Source organism: Chelonia mydas, chromosome 11, assembly GCF_015237465.2.
Source record: "Chelonia mydas isolate rCheMyd1 chromosome 11, rCheMyd1.pri.v2, whole genome shotgun sequence".
Taxonomy (NCBI): domain Eukaryota; kingdom Metazoa; phylum Chordata; order Testudines; family Cheloniidae; genus Chelonia; species Chelonia mydas.
Genome location: NC_051251.2, coordinates 62,898,639 through 62,921,299, shown reverse-complemented (window position 1 = coordinate 62,921,299; position 22,661 = coordinate 62,898,639). Strand labels below are relative to the sequence as shown.

At 44.1% G+C, this 22,661-nt stretch overlaps 1 protein-coding gene across 4 annotated transcripts; it reads left to right on the top strand.

The window, feature by feature from the left end:
• Positions 1 to 1,463: 1,463 nt before the first annotated feature.
• C11H2orf80 (chromosome 11 C2orf80 homolog) lies at positions 1,464 to 22,279 on the top strand. Of its 4 annotated transcripts, XM_037913114.2 has the most exons (11): positions 1,464 to 1,856; positions 3,244 to 3,350; positions 4,524 to 4,605; positions 7,925 to 8,007; positions 8,148 to 8,235; positions 9,013 to 9,090; positions 12,646 to 12,716; positions 13,177 to 13,255; positions 19,876 to 19,963; positions 20,623 to 20,738; positions 21,347 to 22,279. In XM_037913114.2, the coding sequence occupies exons 2-11, from the start codon at positions 3,310 to 3,312 to the stop codon at positions 21,425 to 21,427; spliced, it is 807 nt and encodes a 268-aa protein (XP_037769042.1). In that variant the 5' UTR covers positions 1,464 to 1,856; positions 3,244 to 3,309; the 3' UTR covers positions 21,428 to 22,279. The 4 variants fall into 4 exon arrangements, with proteins under 4 accessions (XP_037769042.1, XP_037769043.1, XP_043381221.1 ...); XM_037913115.2 differs by lacking the exons at positions 12,646 to 12,716; positions 13,177 to 13,255; XM_043525286.1 differs by lacking the exons at positions 9,013 to 9,090; positions 12,646 to 12,716; positions 13,177 to 13,255 and having other exon boundaries at positions 8,166 to 8,235; positions 21,347 to 22,268.
• Positions 22,280 to 22,661: the final 382 nt, after the last annotated feature.

Genomic DNA, 22,661 nt, shown 5'->3' with positions numbered 1-22,661 from the left:
TCAAGCAAATATTATATGAAACTAATGCTTAACATAAAATGAAGTAAAGAAAATCAATTAAAGTTATGCACGTTTCCTTAAGGAATAGCAATTTAAAACTGCAATGCAGACAGAATCATAATGGTATGTGTAGATGACAGTGACACAGATAGACTGAATCTTCCTCATGCTACTGTGGGAATTTGAATGACAACTCTCTGCCAGAGCCCTAAATAATACACATTGTTACTTTTGCATAGGGGTTTTGAGGAATGTATTAACTTGTGATCACTATGTCACATGAATTGTTGGATTGTGAATAAGCTCAGTGAGTTAACTCCTCTGCAACTCTATTCAGGGATGGATTGATTTCCTTAAAGCAATTCCACTAAAGTCAATGGAGTTAAACTGGTGTCAAACAGATTGAGGCCCCAGATGTTGAACCCAGCTCCGTTACTAGCACAGACACAGCCTATGGTACATGGAGGACCTGATTGGAACCTGTTTTGGAAAAGGTCCTGTTCTGGAAAACAAAGGTCATGAAGCTATAGGACTTGGAACAAGAGATTGCATGATAGTGGAGAGGTGAAAGAAAATGAAGAAGAGAAAATACAGTACCAATTCTGTACATAAAATATGGGGTGTTTACTAGACAGCAGCTAATGACAGTAAATCAGATGATATTATGGAGATTTTTACATTGGATTTCTTTAGGCCATCCCAACCAGCTTTCTATCAGAGACAACGTTATAATCCAATCTAGGGCACAAACAAGGCTCCTCCATCCCGCTCTATCATGCTGTTTGCCAGAATGGCTACCTTGTGTTTCTATAACTTAACTCTTTTAAAAGGATAGGTTGTTGGCCTATTGCTCCACCCCGAAGCTGGAAGGCCAGCGGTCTTCTTTTCGTCTGCTCCCTACCCTTTGACCTGTCCAATTTGCGTGGCCCTATCAGGAGTTAAAACTCACACTGGCATAGTTCTCAGGGTCACTGGAGCAGAACAAGGCTTCCCCCTATGGCAAGGTGTGGTCCACATGGAGGGAAATTGCTATTAACAGGCTATAGTACATGGACAGGTATTGCTAATTCTAGTCTTACATTAAAAATTGCAAACCTACTGTAATATAAGCTGATTGAGTTTTCTTTCCTTCCAGCTAATTGGTTTGATGATTTGCTGTTTACCATGGTCTTTTATGAGCTATATCATAGCCAGATTTTAGTGGGTGGCAATGATGGAATTTTCTTGGTTGTTTGGTGTGTGTTTGCTTTTTTGAACTTTTTCTAATCTCACGAGTATAAGTATAAACTGGGTCAAAATGTTGGGTGATTCTGTTAGTCACATTAGCCTTAGTCTCTGGAGGGGAAATCTTGGCTCCATTGAAGGCAATGGGACTGTTGCCATTTATTCCCAGGGACCAGGATTTCCCCCTTGTTAGTTATCACTCCCCATCCCCCATATCTGCTTAGTACAGGTAGCTACTTTTACCAACCATTAGATTCCTCACAGCTCAGAATGAGGGACTCGATCTCCCTTGTCAGCCAGTCGTCAGTGTTTCAGGCCAGCCATTCCCCTGCGAAACCCAATGCCTGGGCATGTAAAAGGATCACTTAGAATCCAGGCCCAAAGCCCTACCTTAGGGCACACACTTATTTTTTTATTTCTTCCCATTCAGAGCATTGTTTCTAAGCAACAGAAGAAAGCTTCAGTCTTGTACGAAGCAGAAGCAGTAGCCTAGTCTCCTTCAGCTGCAGCAGGGCAAAGGAGAAACAACAGCATCAAGAATAAATTCCATCCTAAAGCTACCACGAGATAGAGAGATTCCAAAGCCACGATCCTTTTAATAATCATTGTACAAGACAGAGAGTCTGACGCAGGTAATGAACTATTTCTCATATACTGTGTGTGAGAGTGTGTGTGTGTGTGCGTAAAAAGACTGTATACAGTCCTGTCAGTAGGATTATTAACTAGATAATTATTTTTCTTAGCATGTTTACAGTTATCAGTGGATTCCCTTTTTCTGAGGGACTCTCAAATGACAGAAAGATAGGGTGTGATTTTTGAGCAGCTTTAAAAATAAGATCAAGGGGAGGCCTTGGATTCCTTAATCTGACATGCTCTGAACTGTTTTGAAACCCACTCCTTAATTAAATAAAATGGTGCATTTATTTATTTGGTGTATGCAATCTGGCCAAGCCACAATGTGCTTAAATGCTGTGTTAATAAACACTGGGGCCACGCTTCAGCTGGAAAAAATCATCTCAATCCTCTTGGCTTCATTGAAGTAAATGAAATGACACTGATTTACAGCAGCTGAGGATCTGGCCCCGGAATATTTATAGGAATCATTGTGCTACTTTTAATAGGTTTGTGGCAAGCAATTGTGTTGGCATTTGGGCACGCTAATGCTGGACATAAGTGCTGTCGTTTTTTATGCCTATTAAAGAGGGCACCTAAATACAATGGTGATGGGCACATTAGACACACACATAAACAGCGTTCTCACTGCATGTTTGAACGTAAATGTTTGTGGTTTCATGAACTCTGTAAACCCCTGGTCAAGGGGAAATAATGCATGAAATTTGACTTGTGAACCGTGTACAAAACATTGCCATAACTTTGGCCCATACCCTTTTTATCTCCACCCTGACCTGCTGTAGCCTTCTCCTGTCTAACCTATTCTCTTTCCAACCCATTCAACCAAAATTATCTCCTTTGCCCCCCTTTCCAGTTCTGTCACTCAGGGACTACTACCACTCCCACATTAAGTGGTTGAAGAAACAGGAAAAGCTTTAAGAGCTGGGAGAGTTGATGAGCAGGATCTGTTCCGATGCCCTGTCTGGACAATACTAGACACATCTAGATTACTTAACCTTTAGATGCTGCTGTGATGGGTGCTCTAGAAACATATAAGCTTATAGGCATCCTACCTAAAAGAAATGTCGCCCCTCCCGGCTTGAATCCCTGCACTGGCTTCCTGCCACATTTCACATCACGGTCAAACTCCTCATCCTCACGTTCAAGTCTTGGCACAAAGATACCCTGAACTGTTACTGTTGTTGTTTATCTGTATTACCAGAACGTCTTGTCTGCTTTCCTTTCCTGTTACATCCCCACTGGCGTCCTACTACTCTGCCACTTCTGCAGCGCCCATGTTTTTGCAGGGATATTGAAACAGTTTGCGCTAATCCATCAGTGGTTTTGGTTCAGTGGTTGTGATACTGACACATAGTGATCTGTCTTTCTGTTACTTTCCCTTTTTAGGCTGGATCTTAGTAAGCAGTCTGAGTTGTGGCAGCCTCCCCCCCAACTAGAAAACACCCCCCATCCATGGAAAGGAAACGTCTAAAAAAAGAGATTGAAAAACTCCTGTAAGTACCAACTGCCAGGTAGTTCCCATACTGCACTATAGCTAGCAATGACTGCATTCTAAAGGTTCTGTCTGACATACCATACATGTGTCCTCCGGCTTTCCCTTGTGGAAAGTCTGGGAAGCCTTCCCTGGGGATGCTGGCCAGCTCCCACTGTCCTCCTTTGATATGCATTAGATAGATAAACCACCATAATTCAGAGCCTACCACTGCCCTGAGCTATGCACATAGAGAACTCACGCTGGCAGTGTGGATTATGGTTCCTGCCTAGTGCCTGGTCCACGCAAAGAGGTCGGGTCTGGGCACTAGAGCTACTGCCCTTAAGCCGGCAGGCTACATCCTTTACTTCACATAGTAGAAGGTCACGCTCTCAGATCCAGAGAGTCTGGGTTCCTCTACACGTACAGGTTCTCCAGGAATGAAAAGAAAAGGAGGACTTGTGGCACCTTAGAGACTAACAAATTTATTTGAGCATAAACTTTTGTGAGCTACAGCTCACTTCATCGGATGCATTCAGTTTTTCCACTCTAAGGTGCCACAAGTACTCCTTTTCTTTTTGCGAATACAGACTAACACGGCTGCTACCCTGAAACTTCTCCAGGAATGTAATTCAACTTCCATTCTATTCAATAGGAGGCCCGCACCTGACTTCGCTGGGGCTCCCTGCTTGAGTGAGTACGCCCCATCTGAGTACAGGTTGCAGCTTCAGTCCCTCCAGGAATAAGAAACCCAAACCCCAACAAAGCAGCCCTTTCAGGCTGGTGGTTGTGCAGTGACATCCCTTCTGTATGCTCATTGCTTTTATTGCAACAGCACCACCAGCAAAGAGCCAGGGGAGCCTGTCCCAAGCAGGACTTCAGTCTGAATACTTTGCTTACCATTGCCCTCTCCCTTTCTTTCTAAGCCTTTGGGGGATGCAGACAGCGAGGTCCATAGCTCCGAGTATAGAGATAGAAGCTGAGATTGCAAAAATAAAAGGCTTTCCATGTCAGAAGGAGGCTGCCATCGGCTGCTGGGATACCTGCTGAACCTTGCAGCAGATTGTGAAGCTCATAAACTACAGTAAACACAGCCCTGTCCGTACGCTGGCTTTTGAGAGTTGCCTTACTCCATCTTCTAATGCAGTGGATTGTCCAGCACCGACTGTAACTCAAGTTGCTCTCTTGCTTTTAGAGGCGATTATGTCGGCATCAGACTTCGGGAAAATGAATTCGACCCGAAAGGAAGACAGCAGCCCACCTTTCTCGATGACATGGTAACCAGACAACTTCTTATTCTAATCTTGCATTCTTAATTCCTGAACGAAAGAACTGACAGGTGCCTGGCTTCATGCAGTTAAATAACTTGCTATTAGTATCCGTAAACAAATGTGTTTTATCTAGAAGAAAGGGAAACTATCTAGAGATCAGTTGCATATAACATTTTCAAAAGTACCTAAATCACCTTTTCAAAAGAGACAGGTTCCTAAATCCCACTGACTTTCAATGACCCCAGACTCTTATATTCTTCAGTCACTTAGTCACTTTTTGAAAATGTTACTCCAGCTCTTTTGCCTTATGAGAGCTAAAATTAGCTGATTTTACCTGGTATTAACTCAATTGGATCTAATTCAAAAAGACAGAAGCAAACTATGTGGTGTAATTCCTTGGGGACCAACTGTATTAAACAATAATGCTTAGAGCAGTCGGTTTAGTAGCATAAACAGGATTAATGAGGCCTTCTTTGGCCAAGGCCAAGCCATTTCACCTCAGTTTCCCCATCTATAACATGGAAGTTATATTTATTTACTACTTGGTCTGGATGCAGAAATTCCTGGGTAACATTCCACGTCCCTGTGCTGCTCAGGAAATCAAACTAGATGCTCATAATTATCCCTTCTAGGCTAAAAAAATTAAGTTATGAAGCCTACCACTTGGTGATTGTCATGTGAGGATTAGTTAGGTAATGTTTGTGAAGTACAAGACTCCCTTTGACTTTATTGGAGCCAGGATTTCTTCCTGTTATTACACTTGTAGATGGAAGATATCCATTATTTTACAAACTTCTCTTAAAACTTGTTTTTAGCGATATGATGACTCTACATGGTTGCAGGGATCCACTCACCTGAAGTCAGTTGCAGGCGTGGCGCTTCTTTTCACTTACAGATCAAGTTAATCTTTACGAGATCACTTGCTAACATTAGCTGTAAACGGAAAAAATCTAGAAGTCAGAGGTGGGCAAAGTCCAATATTATTCACTCTATAGCCCTATAAGCGTTCTATGACATGGTCCTAGGATATTGTGACCAGTCAACTGTGACAAAGTTCAGCATCTATTGTACAGCTAGGGAAAAATACGTGAAGTTGATAAGGAAGAGCTTTTGAAAGGCTAGTAGATGAAGCCTTGACTCCATCCTCCCCAAAGGCGCCAGCCATGAAGATGAACCAGCATAGAGGCAGAAGTAAGCTGTGCCTGGCAAAGGGCGGGTGCAGCTTTCTTTCCCTTGGGGCAAGGGAGAATCAGGACTCAAGTGGAGCTCCTCTTGTCTCAGGTCTGCACCTTACTTGGGGCTCCTGGCAAATCCATGATCTAGCCCAGAGTGCTGTCAAATGCACGAAGGTAACAAAGAGAGCAGCTTTTTCCCCCCCTCCTTTCAGTTATAATCACCCTGGGTGTTATTCGTACCGATGGCAGGTGCACGCTTTTTAGATTTTCAAGCTGATGGCATCCCTTTAAATTATCATAGCATATTGTATTCCCCCAGGATCAGCTCTGGGGGTGCCGCATTCTGCGATGGAGCTTTGTGGCTGTTCTTATGTCTGGCAGAAGGCCCCAGAATGAGCGCCAACGTTTAGTTTTATGTCTCTGTTCAGAGACCATCAAAATATAAGTCAAGGAATGTAGCCTTCAGCTGTAGGCACAGGGCTCAGCCTGCCTGGAGGCAATGTTTGCTGTATTCATGATCGGCCAATGATAAGGTGCTAGAACAGGTTAAGCTGGGTGTCCTATTCAGACAGCCCCTGCAGCAGCTGATCACACTGTTTCACGTTTTACAAAATAGCATTTAGGATTCTATCTAGGTGGATGGTTTCAGAGTAGCAGCCGTGTTAGTCTATATTTGCAAAAAGAAAAGGAGTACTTGTGGCACCTTAGAGATTAACAAATTTATTTGAGCATAAGCTTTTGTGAGCTACAGCTCACTTCATCGGATGCATTCAGTGAAAAATACAGTGGGGAGATTTATATACATAGAGAACATGAGACAATGGGTATTACCATACACACTGTAACGAGAGTGATCACTTAAGGTGAGCTATTACCAGCAGGAGAGCGGGGTGGGGGGCCGAACCTTTTGTAGTGATAATCAAGGTGGGCCATTTCCAGCAGTTGACAAGAACGTCTGAGGAACAGTAGGAGGTGGAGGGGGGAATAAACATCGGGAAATAGTTTTACTTTGTGTAATGACCCATCCACTCCCAGTCTTTATTCAAGCCTAAGTTAATTGTATCCAGTTTGCAAATTAATTCCAATTCAGCAGTCTCTCGTTGGAGTCTGTTTTTGAAGTTTTTTTGTTGAAGAATTGCAACTTTTAGGTCTGTAATCGAGTGACCAAAGAGATTGAAGTGTTCTCCAACTGGTTTTTGAATGTTATAATTCTTGACGTCTGATTTGTATCCATTTATTCTTTTACGTAGAGACTGTCCAGTTTGACCAATGTACATGGCAGAGGGGCATTGCTGGCACATGATGGCATATATCACATTGGTAGATGTGCAGGTGAAAGAGCCTCTGATAGTGTGGCTGATGTTATTAGGCCCTATGATGGCATCCCCTGAATAGATATGTGGACACAGTTGGCAACGGCTTTGTTGCAAGGATAGGTTCCTGGGTTAGTGGTTCTGTTGTGCGGTGTGTGGTTGCTGGTGAGTATTTGCTTCAGGTTGGGGGGCTGTCTGTAAGCAAGGACTGGCCTGTCTCCCAAGATCTGTGAGATCTGCTGGTAATAGCTCACCTTGAGTGATCACTCTTGTTACAGTGTGTATGGTAACACCCATTGTTTCATGTTCTCTGTGTATATAAATCTCCCCACTGTATTTTCCACTGAATGCATCCGATGAAGTGAGCTGTAGCTCATGAAAGCTTATGCTCAAATAAATTTGTTAGTCTCTAAGGTGCCACAAGTCCTCCTTTTCTTTTATCTAGGTGGATGTGGTCCACATCACGGTAGTATGCAATCACCTCTCAGCTTTTAAGGTATTTATCCTCACCACACCCCAGGTGAGGTAGGGCAGTGCTATCGTACAGATGGGGAACTGCGGCACAGAGACTACAGGCCAGAGTTTTAAAAGGCATTTTAGGCACCTAGTGGAATTTCTAAAGCACTGACGTGCCCAGCACCCATTGAAATCAATGAGTTTTAGGCACCTTGGTGCTTTTGAAAAGCCCACTAGGTTCCTAAATACCATTAACAATCTGGCCCTAAGTGACTTGCCCACGGTCACATAGGAAGTCTGTAGCAGAGTAGGAAATTGAACCCAAGTCCGAGGCTAGTGCCCTAAGTCCTGCACCATCCTTCCTTTCTGTTCTGTTTTCAGGCTCATTACGACTTGGCCATCAATGTTGCTTTGCTGTGGTTGAATGATTCAGAAGCCCAAAGTCCTTTGGCAAAAGGGAAAAGGTGAGTATAAACAGACGGAGGCCCCAATCCTGCAATGGACTTACACCACTGTAAAACTGGAGTAACTCAGGCATAAATCAGGTCCAATATCTTTCAGGCTAACCCCATTTACTTATATTCTCTCCGATTATCCTGGATAGGAATTTGCCGCTTCACAGCAGATACATCTATCCCAACCGAACTGAGAGAGAAGCCATGATTTTATCATTTTATGCCGGGATCTTAATGGTAAGGAAGCAATACTCATAGCAAGATCTTTTGTTCTCCAGCAGCTTCCCAGATGAACAAAATACTAGACATGCTGTGTATTTTGCGAGAGTTCATGCAATGCAATGCACATACATTTTTAAATGTACAAAACTGTCTAATTTTCATCAAGGGATGGGAGTTGTAACCTTTTGTTAAACACAGTAAAGATTAGGCACCATTAGCTTGTAGCAATCTGATGGAGGGTTAGAGAGGTGAATATCTTGTCTCACAAACAGCTTTTAACATAAGGAATATCAAAGAAAATGATGATAAAATAATAGTCTGAACAATTATAGCACAATGATCAAGTCAGAGCTACACAGTGGTCTACCAAACCCCATGTTTCAGTATATCCCGTGACATGCACAGCGATCCACAGATCTAATGAAGGAGCAGTGGAATCAGTCCTGGTAGCAGAATGCTCTTGCTCCAAGTTTTGCTGATCTTTATGCAATGACATGTTTTAGGCCCCACGTTAGCTCTGCTTCATTCAGATTCCTGCTGTGTTCCACTATGTCTTCTCTGTGGCAGAAGGTCACAGGAGCAAATGTCAATGGGGCCATAGCAGCTACATGAAGCAACCCTAGATGTTCATGTCAGGTACCTAGCCCATAGGGTAACCCTGGAAGTTAAAATCCTTCTAGTTGGTAAGGACTCTACAGGACGGGGTGTCATCTGGATTCTACGTATTTATTAATTCAAACCCAAAAATACCCACCCCACAGACTAAACCCCTTTCCTGACCTGCTTTCACAGAACAGCATCCCCATTGAAGACGTCTTTGAGATTTACAGCACGGGGCCCTCAGCAACACGCTGGCACCGCTCTGCCAAAGTGAGTGGCAAGATTGTGGAGGCTGTTTTCTAATTGTTTGAAGCTGGCATCAGCTGGGTCTATGTTGCAGCAGCTGTTGTTTATACCCGCTCTCCTGTGTGAATAAACAGAGCTGATTTCGTTGCTCAGCAGGCAATTATGGTTATCTGGTCAGTGGGGATTCTGATAGAAGTGAGCGGAGGAGAGCTGACCCAGCACCACACTGATAAGCTTTTTGCAGTCATTACAAGCAGTTAAATACCGGCCAGGGCCATGGAGTGGAGTAGGCTGCCTGGCTTTTATTTTAAATTGCCGCTCACTGGTTTCCACTTTGTTTTCTGGAACTATATTAGGGATCGATTCTCTGGATAGTTTCATCCCATTCTTAATTAATCTGGGTCAAACTCGTGCCATCCAAACTCTGAGCATGCTCCATTCCAACGCCTTGTCATGGTCCTTGGGCAGCCTGCCTTTTCTGAGATCCTCTTCCAGTCCCCTGAGCACAGCCCTTCCAAGGGACAGGCCTGTGCCTCCACTTCCCTTTGAGGTGGGACTCCGGCATCCAACCACTCTGACCGGCTCTCTGGGTTACACCCTCTGGTTGCCAACCGTGATACCTAGCAGGCCCAGCGGGCTTGGCACCAGCAAGAATTTCCTGGTGGGAATCTGTGGACAGTGACATTTGCAGTGACACAGAAGCAGCTTCTCCAAAATAAAAAGCATGATTTATTTTGCCAAACCATTCACAGCACTCAGGGCAATGGATTTAAAATAGAGATCCATGCATACTGTCTTTCCTCTGCTTGGCTTTCCCTCAGCCCAAGGGCAGAAATGACTTAGCCCTGGTGCTCCTCTGCTCTCTTAGGCACCAAGTTACAGCAAGCTCCTGACTCCCAGTCAGTCTCTGTGTCAGCTGACAGCAGTTGGCAAACTGCAGATTCTCAGCGTGTTGCCAGGGTCAGGTCTGAGAAGTCTCCTTTCCAGGGCTAGAAACCTGGCTCGTGTTTGAGGGGATGCTCCTTACCTAGGCCTTTGTTGTACCTTTTCTGCCTGGTTTATTTAGCAACCCCTTTTGATCTATGTATTCAGGCAGGGTAATATCACACAGATATACTGAGTGGCATATGATAATAACAATACAAGCTTCCTAGCATAGGTGCTGGAACTAGTGGTTCTGGGGGTTTACAGTTTGGTTCACTGGCTCTCAGCAGCCCAACTATACAAATTGTTCCAGCACCCCTGCTTCCTAGTTCCCCACCCACCTGCTGAAGAGAATTTTTTTTAAATGCATTTACTGTACAGGGGAAAATCAGGACGCTGCACTGATCCAAACATGAGAATCTGTACTACGGCTGGCTGGACATGTGCAGAAAACTTTTTGAAGCACTTTTCACTTTCAGGCCTTATCTGCACTGAGGATTTCCATAGGAATTGAAACAGTAAATCAGACCTGTGGTGCAGCTAGTTTGGAAGGCTGTCTTTGACAGTGACCACTGCCAGATGCTTCAAAGGAAGGTGCAGGAGCCCCACAATATGCGGATGTGGGACAATTTGTCTTCCATGAAGGTCTAACCCTAATCTCCAATCATTCGAGTTTGGTAGACCCTGAAGCGGGAAGTTTGTGTCTTCCCCCACACCCCAAAATGTGGCTATTTTATTTCCTCTGATTTCAGCCATTAGTTGCTAGCCATGAGGGCAACATTTATTGCGTGTTTCCAGTTCGAAGTAAGCTAAACAGGGGTCACCACCATTACATTAGTTTGCCATGTCTAGATGTGTGTTACTCTGATAGCTGGAATTGGGGCAAATTCCTGGTGTAAACAAGGCCTGAGGTAAGAAAAGGAGTACTTGTGGCACCTTAGAGACTAACCAATTTATTTGAGCGTAGGCTTTCGTGAGCTACAGCTCACTTCACTGCATCCGATGAAGTGAGCTGTAGCTCACGAAAGCTTATGCTCAAATAAATTGGTTAGTCTCTAAGGTGCCACAAGTACTCCTTTTCTTTTTGCAAATACAGACTAACATGGCTGTTACTCTAAGGCCTGAGATGGATCCCACAGCTCCCTCCTCCCCCATTTCCAGATGGTTCTCGTACAGCGTGCTACAATAGCCATGGAAATGCTTACATCTGGCTATGCTGATGTGTGGATTTTTGCCAAGAGCAAGTTAATTCGGTTGAAAACTGAATTCTGACAGCTTTCCGCAGTAATATCATCTCCTGGGGCAAACTGAACTCCCCCCTTGGCCTGTCTCTTCCTACCAATCCTCAGGCCACTTCCCTCTCATATAGATTTTGCAGATCTTCTGCATGAATCGTTTTTGCCTTATACGCTAGGAAGGCAGCATGTCAAGCCATTAGTTTAAGGTTGGACATTAGGAAAAACTTCCTGTCAGGGTGGTTAAGCACTGGAATAAATTGCCCAGGAAGGTTGTGGAATCTCCATCACAGGGAATTTTTAAGAGCAGGCTGGACAAACACCTGTCAGGTCTGGTCTAGATAATACTTCATCCTGCCACGAGTGCAGGGGACTGGACTAGATGACCTCTCGAGGTCCCTTCCAGTCCTACGATTGTATGATCCAATGAAACTAAAAGTCCTAGACCCAAACCTATTTAAAAAAACCTACGCTCAAAATGCTCCTGCAATATGCTGAGCTCCCTGGCTGTGATACAGCAAAGCGCTGAAGCACATGTTTGCCTTTAAGCACATGTGTAGTCCTGTCAAGTTACACTTGGTAAGTGTTGTGCTGGACTGGACACAGATTGCTTAACAACTTGCAGGATCAACCGAAGACATTGGCATTTCTAGGGCTGGCTGCTTGGCTGTATGGGGACCTGTGTTTTAAAACGATCAAACATTTTCAAAATGCTATTATTTTCTTTGCTCCACACTGAAATACACAACCACACCAAGACAAATAATAGACACGAGGCCACTGGGAGTGAGCTATTTATAAAGTCTAATCACTTATCTAACCCTTATCCTGTTACAGAGATGCCTGAGTTGTGGACTCAGATTCCCTGCCTTGCCAATCAAGCCACGTATTGAATTAAAACTTGGAGTGCACACACACGCTTGCTGCACCATACGTGGTCTGCAGTGAACGCTTGGTCACTGAAGATTGTAGGGACAGTATTTTGTTTTTAGCCAGCTGAATAAGATCAATGGGCTGGTTGAAGAAGCCACCTCTGGGATAGGCACAAAAGGTAGGCCTTGCTTTGCACCTCGGTCAATGAGTCTCATTCTTGTGTAGGTGTTGTCTTCCTCTGACATTTGTTCAGAGAAGGTTCAATGTCTACTCCATCGAATGCAGGACCAGACAGCCTCCTACTGGAAGGGGTCAAAAAGAGATGGACAAGCAGGTGTGAGTGCCATCCTCTGACCTCCCAAGGTCTTTCCCCTTCAGAGATCTAGTAGATTCTCTCTTTATAGTGATGCCAAAAAGAGGACACGGAAATGAAGTGAACTACATTGGAGGGTGCAGTTACTTACAAGTCCTATACAAGTTGTGCATGAGCTGTTACACTGAGCAAACTGATAGGATTGGGACTGTGATTTTGTTGTTTGTATTACAGTGGTGCCTAGAGGGTATGGAGTTGACCTGGAGCCTGCATTGTGCCAGACACTGTGCAGACAACGAGAGAGTGTGAGCCTTCCCTTAAGATCTTACAATCCAAGTAGAGCGACAGAGGGAGTGGGAGAATGGAAGCATCATCATCCCTGTTCTGCAGACAGTTGACCAGCCACAAAGAGAGATTCAGTGACAAGTCCAAGGCCATATAGGAAATCTATGGCACAGCCAGCAGTTGAACCCAGAACTTCTGAGGCTCAGTCCTGTGCTTTAACCAAAAAACCATCCTTCCTCAGTCCAGAAATCTTAGGCAAATTTAGGAATCTGATATTTACATCTTTGCACCTCTCCGCACCATATCCATAGCTGTGAACATCCCCCTTGAAGTGAAACCTAGCAGAACTTCCTTGTGGGATCACGTGTAAGGACCTGATGGAACTATTGAGATCTTCCCCTTCCCCTGATCAGGTATCATGGCCACACATAGGGCTTGATCCTGCTCCATTAAAATCTGTTTTTCTGTTGACTTGAACAGGAGAAAATTCCAGCCTATAATTGGGGATTCAAATGTCATCATAAAGCCACATTACCTGGAGGGAGTTGCAGTTGCTGAGGTGAGAGTGAAGAGGCATCTTGGCACTGCTGAGCTCATAGGAGGGGGCCTGGTACGTCCCGACAAAATGATCTGAGTTTGGAGACAGAGATCCTGAGTTAGCAAGGGGCTTAAGCATGTGCCTAACTTTAAGTATGTGAGAAGTGCTGCTGAAATTAATCAGGGGCAGAATCAGGAGCTAAACTGCGACTTTGTCAGGAACATCAGGCATTTTCAGTATGGTCCACTGAATATCCAGCCAGGTAGTGATGTGGATTCATTAGAGAACCAATCTCTTCTGGCTCCTGCCACTCATGATGATGCATTTCGTAAACTCAGCAACTGATGAACTGCTTTTTACACTTCCACCAGAGGCTCATGAATCAGCTGCAGTCAGCAAACATCAGTAGTAAAATGGGTGCATTCCAGAAGCTCATTAATTGTTAAATTAATTCTACATCCACTAATTTTGTTTCATAGTAAAACACTCCATATCCACCTAAGAACATGAGACTGCACTGGCACAAGAGCAGCATCTGGAACGAGGAAGGACACATGTCCAAAATGGGCTCAATCCAGATTCTCAGTTTGCTTCTAATTGCAGTCAGATGAAGTTTTTGACTCCTCAACTCTGATTACTGCATGTCAGTTGTGGTTAGACATGGAACCACTGATTCCTCATGCAAGTCCAGGTGTGGAGCCTCTCAAAATTGCACATGCAAAATTCTGGGTGCAAACAGAGTCCTTTTTTAATGGTTTGAAATAACGGGTACAGATTGTTGTCAAAGTAAAGATCCTCCCTGTCACTGAAGTGTTGGGGAGGCGCACAGCGGAACACTGGGTCACACTCTCAGCTGATGTAAACTGACGGAGCTGCCTTGACTTCAAGCTAGCCACACCCATTTACACCAGCTGAGAATCTGGCTCCCTGTCTTTAAGGGCGAGGCAATACTATGAATCTTACTGTAGCAGCGCACTGTTGTCTTGCATGGTTTTGGCACAGTTGGTTAAAAAAAACTACAAACATTTTAGTGAACTTATTTGTTAAAAATTTGTCAAAATTTCAAAAACTCTGACTGTTTTCGATCAGTCCTAGTGCTAGGTGATCATATGCTTGGGGCAACCTGGGCTACAACACAATCCCCCAGCATTAACTGTGTTGTCCCAGCCACGCTACAGAAGCGCTTAGTTTCTAGAACATGGAATTTGTAAACGTGCAGCAGCCATGCACAAGCAGTGAGGGACTTGTAGGGTATGTCTGCACAGCAACTAGACACCTGCAGCTGGCCCGTGCCAGCTGACTCAGGCTGCCCAGGCTCTAGGCTCCTGTGAGGTGGGAGGATCCCAGAGCTCAGGCTGCAACCCAAGCCCAGAAGTCTATATAGCAATGAAACAGCCCTGCAGCCCAAGCCCCAGAAGCCTGAGTTGGCTAGCATGGGCCAGTTGCGGGTTTTTCTTTGCTATGTAGACATACCTGAAATGTAAATGGTTCCTCAATGCCTATCTGACAATACAACCAGTTCTGGCCATGTTATCAGCTGTAGAATGAGGCCATGACCACTCTTCCTTTCACACAAAGAGGAAGCAAGTTACTGGAGAAACGGAATACGGACGGAAACTAACATATGGAAGGGCCAAACTAATGCCACAGTTGGATTTGACTCTAAAGGGGCCTTGCAGGCTACAAGTGGGTAGCTAGTCAGGAGAGTTTGAACTCAATTTAAGGGCTGGTAGCAAGGTAGATGGAGGCTTCTTAATACACTAAGGCCACGTAGACCCAGGAGGTAGTACGCAAGCTTCCCAACAGTACCCCCAGCTTTGGGAAGACCAACCTCTCCACATGTGAGAGAGAGTTCACTTCTATACCATCGGTGTCCTGATTCTCCTCAGCAGCACAGCATAGTAGACCAAATTCTGCCTCGACTGACATCCTCTGTTGACATCTGGTGCCAGAGACTCCACTCCTTGGACTTGCATGGAGTTGCATGGGGCATAAGTCAGGGAAGAATTTGATCCATTGCATGTCATGCTTTTGTAGCATGGACTCACGTGCGGAAGGAGTTTAGCTGAGTCTGCCCAACTCAATTTAATTTAATTTCACTTTGGAATTAAAGCTGTTCACAAAGGCGGGGAAGTAAAGGCATTTCCACTAAGTCTGTCCACACGTAAAACACTGCAGCTGCGCTTCCATGAAGATATTCCCTACTATGCCGATGGGAGGGCTTCTCCTGTCACAGGAGATAATCCACTTCATAGACTCGTAGACCTTAAGGCCAGAAGGGAGCATCATGATCATCTAGTTTGATCTCCTGCACATTGCAGGCCACAGCACCTCAGCCACCCACTCCTAATAGACCCCTAACCTCTGGCTGAATTACTGAAGTCCTCAAATCATGATTTAAAGACTTCAAAAGTTACAGAGAATCCACCATTTACACTCATTCAAACCTGTGAGTGACCCATGCCCCAAGCCAATCTGACCCCGGGGAAAATTCCTTCCTGACCCCAAATGTGTTGATCAGTTAGACCCCGAGCATGTGGGCAAGACCCACTAGCCAAACATCTGGGAAAGAATTTGCTGTAGTAACTCAGAGCCCACCCCATCTAGTGTCCCATCACTCGCTGCTGGAGATATTTGTTACGAGCAGTTGCAGATCAGCTACATGCCATTGTAGGCAGTCTCATCATACCATACCTTCCATAAACTTATCAAGGTCAGACTTGAAGCCAGTTAGGTTTTTTGCCCCCACTGCTCCCCTTGGAAGGCTATTCCAGAACTTCACTCCTCTGATGGTTAGAATCTTCATCTAATTTCAAGCCTAAACTTGTTGGTGGCCAGTTTATATCCATTTGTTCTTGTGTCCAGATTGGCATTTAATTTACATAACTCTTCTCCCTCCCTGGTATTTATCCCTTTAGTGTATTTATAGACAGCAGTTACATCTCCCCTCAGCATTTGTTTTGTTAGGCTAAACAAGCCAAGCTCTTTGAGTCTCTCCTTGGATCGTCCTAGTAGCCCTTCTCTGCACCTGTTCCCGTTTGAATCCATCTTTCTTAAATACAGGAGACCAGAACTGCACACAGTATTCCAGATGAGATCTCACCTCCCCGAGAGGCGGTAGCCAGGTCTCCCATCAACCTCACGCCATCTATACTGGGGGTCAGACCGGTTTAACTGTATTGCTGAGGCTGTGGCTTTTTCACACCCCTGAGCAACAGAGTTATATGGCCCTAATTTCTTAGTGTGGATCAGGCCTAAGTTATTCAGCCTTTCCCCATGGAAGATAAAAATAATGGACCCAATTAAGTCCTCACGTTACCTGGTGGAACTCTCCTCACATGCAGTCACGTGTCTGAGCCTAGAGATCGTCAACATTTTTGGCACAAAACGTTTTTCATCCAAAAATGGCCTTTTTTTCAAAAATGAATGTTTTTATGGAAAATTGTCAATATACAATTTTTCCATGAAATTTTTGGTGATATTTTGGACTAACTTTTGTATCTAAAATTTTCTGTTTACCTAAAACCACATTTTCTTACTGCCAGTTATTATAAATGGAAAATTTCAAAAGTGACTTCAATTGAAGTTTTGCTAACAAAAAAAGAGTGGTGAAAAACGCTGCTGAAAATGTCATGGAAAATGAAAAAAGTATCACAAAAGAAAAGCTCACAATCTTTATCTACCCTGCCAATACCCTTGTAAGATAGCAAAGTGCCATTATTCCCATTTTAAAGATGAGGAACAGAGAGACTGGCATACTAGGAAATTACATTTAGGTCTCCCAAGTCCCAGCCTAGTACTGTAACCACGGGACCATCTCCTGTCTAAGAAACCAATCTTATAAACTTCCCTTTCTTATCTGAGACCAACAGACTAAAGTGTACATAAATGCCTGGCAGAAATACTGTATTGTTTAGGTTATTGATGAGTGTTTTAGAAGACTCTCCTGTTCTGATGATAGTTTAATATCTGGCATAAAGGACTCTGAGAGAAAGAGAACTCAGTGGTCACCAGTTTCTCTGAGAGGGGACCTCACCAGCTAAAGTGAACAACAAAGCGCCAGTGTAAGACTGGCATCAACATACAAAAGCTTTCTGTGTCTGTGTAATTGACCTTCAGGGAGCTGGTCTTGTTCCCGAGAGGGAGCCAATTGTCTCTTTCTCCTGTACTTTTCCTCTGCACACCAGCTGAAGATAATCCCTGGGCTAAAGGATAGAAAAAGAAAATTGATCTATTTTGTCTGCGCAGGACTTGATACCAATAGACACCAAATATATCTGAATGTGTTCTCCTAGTAACTCAGTAACTGAGCTACTGTATATACAGCACAGACAACAAGCATTCAGCGGACATCACTGGTTTTAGGCCCTGGCTTCCAAGCTAGAATATTACAGTAATACTCCAATCTTAGTGGCTTAGTAAAGCAAAGCACTTCAGCACATGCTCAAGGTTAGACATGTTTCAGAGTAGCAGTCATGTTAGTCTGTATCCGCAAAAAGAAAAGGAGGACTTGTGGCACCGTAGAGACTAACAAATTTGAGTATAAGCTTTCGTGAGCTACAGCTCACTTCATCGGATGTAGCTCATGAAAGCTTATGCTCAAATAAATTTGTTAGTCTCTAAGGTGCCACAAGTACTCCTTTTCTTTTAAAGGTTAGACATGTGAGTTTCCCCACTGACTTCAGGGCGACTATTCATGTGCTTAACTTTAAGCGTGTACTTAAGTGCTTTGCTAGACCAGTGCCACAAAGGTAACCATATGTGATTTTTAATAGCCACAAGTGGCCAGGACCTCAGTTTTCTGAGATGGCACTTCTGAGAACACAGTGGACCATGCTGATACATGGATTTAGTGTTAACTCAAAAGGAAAGTATGCCACTTGCCAAATTGCCTACAGCATTGCCAGCACAGGTCTTCTGGGTGATACTGGACAAGTTGGTGCCTCAGTTTCCCTACCCGTGAAGCACTCTGAGATCTATCTATGAAAAGGGCTATCTAATACAGAGTTTATCAGTTCTGATTATAGATCTTCCAGCCACGTGTCAACCCTGTATGGCTTGTGTCTCTGATAGGATCCCAGCACCAGGAGCTGCATCCTGCACCATGGAAGGGAAGTCAATGGGAGCTGTAGCCCAAGTAGAATTCCCTCAGCACAGCAGAGCTCTCAGCTGGCAGCAAGTGGTAGCTGACTCCAACTACTCCCTCTACTCCCTGGTCGGGGGGAAGGGACATGTTGGAGTGTGCCAGGACAGGGCAGCGTGTGCCTGGGCTATAAAAATTCACTGCTGGAACAAGGTCCCATAGGGCCCCCAGCCAGCTGGCCTAAATTAGAGTAGCCCTGGAGATGCTCTCATTTATGCTGGTATGCCAGGGCCAGCATAGATGGACCAGGAGGATCACAGAGGTAAAACTTTCTCCCTGATGGCCCTGCTAAGCAGACCTCAACATAGGAGAAAATCTGGGCCTACCTTAGTAATTGCTTCCGTACTTCAAATTCAGTCTTTGCAGACTTGAGTTCATGACTTTGAAAGTATTAGGAAAGCTCCCGCCTGTGCCAGCAGCGCACTGCGGTAGTCTATAGGTAGTTCTAACATACTTGGTGTGGCTTAAAGTAAGTGTTACCAGAGCAACTGCCAAAGTTACCATGGAATTGTAATCAGATTATAATAAACCATATAATTAGCAATGGCTCCGGAGCACTTATAAAACAAATCATTCATGGCTGGGCTTATTAATATGGACTGCCATCTGGTGTCTGGATAGGGTTACTACTATGTTCGGGAACAGCCACGTAATGTGTAGAAAAAAGGTGACATTAACCAAATTTCCTCGTTCTTGTTGTTCCCAAATAGGGGGACGGAAATTCCATCCAGTTTGTTTTGTGGAGTTTCCTAGGAGTTGTATGATGGGGGTTCCACTTGACCCAGGGATGTTCTGTTTGTTTTATGGCCTGGGAAGCTCTGTACCTCCCTTCGAAGTGGGGGCTCTGCAGAGTGCAGCAGTTAAAGCAGATTTTCTTGCCAGATTTCCCAAAGTGCCTGCTCATGCCATTTCCCATAGTGCTGCCACTTTGGTTGGTATTCCCATGGCTGGAGGTCCTGATCTGCTTCTGGTGGAGATAAGGAGAGATTTCAGATGAAGCTGTTATGCTGGTTTTCCTCTCATCTGCTGTCACTCTGAAATTAGCGGTGATGCTTGGAGCAACACCTCTCTCTGAATAGTGAGTACTGTGTAGCTCAGGGATAGATTCTTGCTGGTGATGAGGTAGCAAAGTTGCTTTTATAATAATATAGTCAGAGCCTCTGTCTGCCTGTTTTTTTGTTTATATGCAAATCTTTCCACACTGCTTTGCTGGAAGGTTCCCAAATATCATGGTAATGGGCACAAAATCAGACCTGACTAGAACACCTAAACCAAGAGATGCAGGAGCTATCTAACAAAGGATATCAGCACTGCCAAGCCACTGGGAGAGGGCAAAAGAGGATGGGAAAAATTAGAAGTGAACAGTTCAGAAAAATGGATGTGATCCAAGGGAAAATACCAGTGATTTGTAACAACATATTCAGGACTGTAAAGACTACAAAATAGACAAACAATTGTGCAATTTCTCATTAATCTCTAAGTGCTACTGTCCTTCCAGGGTCACCGGATTCACCCTTTCAACCTCTCATTGCATCCTTTTGCCATGCTGACAGCCCCGAAAGCTGCGGAACATGCCTGGAAACAGAGTAAGCATGTTTTGCCTCATCTCACGCAGGGATTTAAGCAGGGGGCTGGGAGTTCGGATTCCTGAATTCTCATTCCAAGCTTGCCACTGTTTTACGGCAAGACATTTAACCTTTCTGTGTCCCCGCCCGTGACATGGGGATATTAATGCTTACCCACCTTTGTAAAGTGTTTTGAGATGTACAGGTGTAAAGTGCTATATGAACCCGACCCAGAGCCCGTTGAAATCCATAGGGGCCTTCCCACTGAAGTCACTGGTCTTTGGATCAGGTAGCATAAGTGCAAAGTATTATTTCAAATGGATTATTCCTTGCTGGTTTGTTAGTGGTGTAATAATGGCTTCATCTGCACTGTCATATAGTGTTTGTCTTTAACACATTTGAAGAGACACGTGAGCAGTCTTGACCTTGGGCTAGATTCTGGACTTCCGCAGTAGTTATGGTGCAGGCCAGTATTAGTCACAAAACAAAACTGACTACTCACAATGTACCAAAATGAGAACTACCCACAAGGCATTAGGGATGGAAAGAACCTGACAATGGCAGCCTTCCCTCTGAGCATGTATTGATGCAAGGTAGGAAATCTGTAAGCCATTTGGGAATTCTTCTGGATGGAAGGTGGAGGCACTATGTAACTATGAGTTGATATTCTCTTTGCCAAGGTGTCAAGTTTCAAAAGGCAGCAGCAAATCAACATGCCACCACCAATTCAACAAGAACAAATAAGGACTGCAAGCGATCAGAATCTCCATCAACAGCAAAACAGCCGGACAACAAAGTAAGTCTAAAAAATACAAACCAGGTCAAACCATTTGGGCAGCAATAGGATATATCGGCATACATCCAATTGTGCCTGTTGGACTATCCATAATTCACAGAGCCTTTTCCGGAGCGCTACAGAATGGAAGATTTTGCAGTCTGTTTCCATTAATTCCAGTGCTCCTGGAAATTGATTATCTATACAGCATTAATCATATTTGATTTCTTGAGGTCAATGAAAAGCCGATACTTCCCTGATTATTATGAATTTGAAATTTGCTTTCCAGTAAAATTCTGTAATATTCACTTGAAATTCATTGTTTCGGCAAATATTCCTGCCAGCAAAACTCATTCGCTGGAATTATCTGTAGGGCACAAAACTAGTCAAAAATAGTTTGTTTAAAAATCTGAACACTTACCTCCCTTAAGAAATCCGTGGATTCCCACTCATGTAAAACTGGACAAATGCAGGGGTGAATTAGGCCCTCCATTATTTGTACACTATTTGCCCAGTTCTATTGCTTGCCTTGTAGCTGCTGGGTAGACAAGCTGATGAACTGGTTGCCAGTGGCCCAGTGCCACACTGTACTTGTGCTTAACAGCTCAATGTTTGTTTGTGTCCTGCAGGGGGCTAGAAAACAGTTTAAGCAAGGAATCTTTCCAGAGGAGCTTGCAACAAAGAGTGGAAGGAAGGAAGAGGAGATGTAACAAGAAGCCAGATCTCATGACTCTTACCCAAGACAGTGCTGTGCAATTCATTTTGCACAGGGGAGTGGGGAAGGTTAGTCCCTAGATTTTGGTGAGGCAGGTGTGCTACTTTTGTATTTGAATGGCTGTTTTAGCCCCCTTGGCTCTGTTATGGAAACAGGCTGCCTACCTCAATGTGGGGCATATTATCCTCAAGTTCATCTTTAAGTGTTACTGTTCCTTTCCATATTAGTTGCCATTTGATTTCTTGAAGGGGTAAGCTAAAGTTAGCAGTTGTACTCCTAGTTTTCAACACAGCTTTCACATCGTAGCTTAGCATTTCTCCTTCACCTTTTCTGTATCTTTAATAGCTCACTCCCATGCTGATGTAGGCCCTGATTCAGGAAAGACCTTGAGCACGCTAACAAGACCATCTCTGTTCAGCACAGCAAGTGCTTAAGTCCCATTAAGTCAATGGGACTTCAGTGATTTGCAGAATCAGGATGCCTTGCTCAATCAGGGCCACAGGGCCTGACCCAGTTCCTATTGAAGGCAAGGAGAGGTTTTCCTTTCTTTAATATGAATTTTATTAGACCCAATCTTAGTAGAAATTCTCATTGATAAGGGATGTTTATGATGCTATGGACAGAGTGATATCGTTATTCTTTATGTTTTATCTTGCACATTAAAATGCTATAGTGTTAAAAACAAATTACTAAGAATGGCTAGAGGATATCCCTCTGTAAAGACAAATGTCTCAGAAGTTCCTAGCTATGCTGGTATATTGTACAGTTGTATTAATACATGCCCCAAGTATGGTTTGTATACTAACTTTATGTATACAAAAGAAAATAAAACCTTTGAAACATGGGGTTTTTTTGTATTGCCCATTGGTTCAAATGAATTGTGTTTTGTTTATGGATTGCAAGGGCAGCTTTGCAAGAGTTCCAGAATTAAACCAGGTACAACTCACCTTCTGCTTTGTTTTGCTTTAAACACGTAGACTACGTCTACACTGCATCCAGGAGTGACCCTCCCAGACAGGATCCACAGACTCATGCTAGTGGGGCTGGCGCTTGAAATAGCTGCAACTCGGGCTCTCAAGCCTAGGTGTGGGGGCTTTAAAGTGCTGTCTACACAGCTATTTTTAGAGCACTAGCACAAGCCCTGACAGCCCAAGTCTGTCGACTCAGGCTGGGACGCTCACTCCTGCAGTCTCCAGAACACTGCATAGCCATTCCCACAGGAATGAAAT

Coding starts and splice junctions, on each gene's coding strand:
- C11H2orf80 (XM_037913114.2), top strand. CDS start 3,310: ATGGAAAGGAAACGTCTAAAAAAAGAGATTGAAAAACTCCT. Junction 12,717..13,176: donor TGTGCAGACAACGAGAGAGT/GTGAGCCTTCCC, acceptor TGACTTGAACAG/GAGAAAATTCCAGCCTATAA. Junction 19,964..20,622: donor GGAACATGCCTGGAAACAGA/GTAAGCATGTTT, acceptor CTCTTTGCCAAG/GTGTCAAGTTTCAAAAGGCA.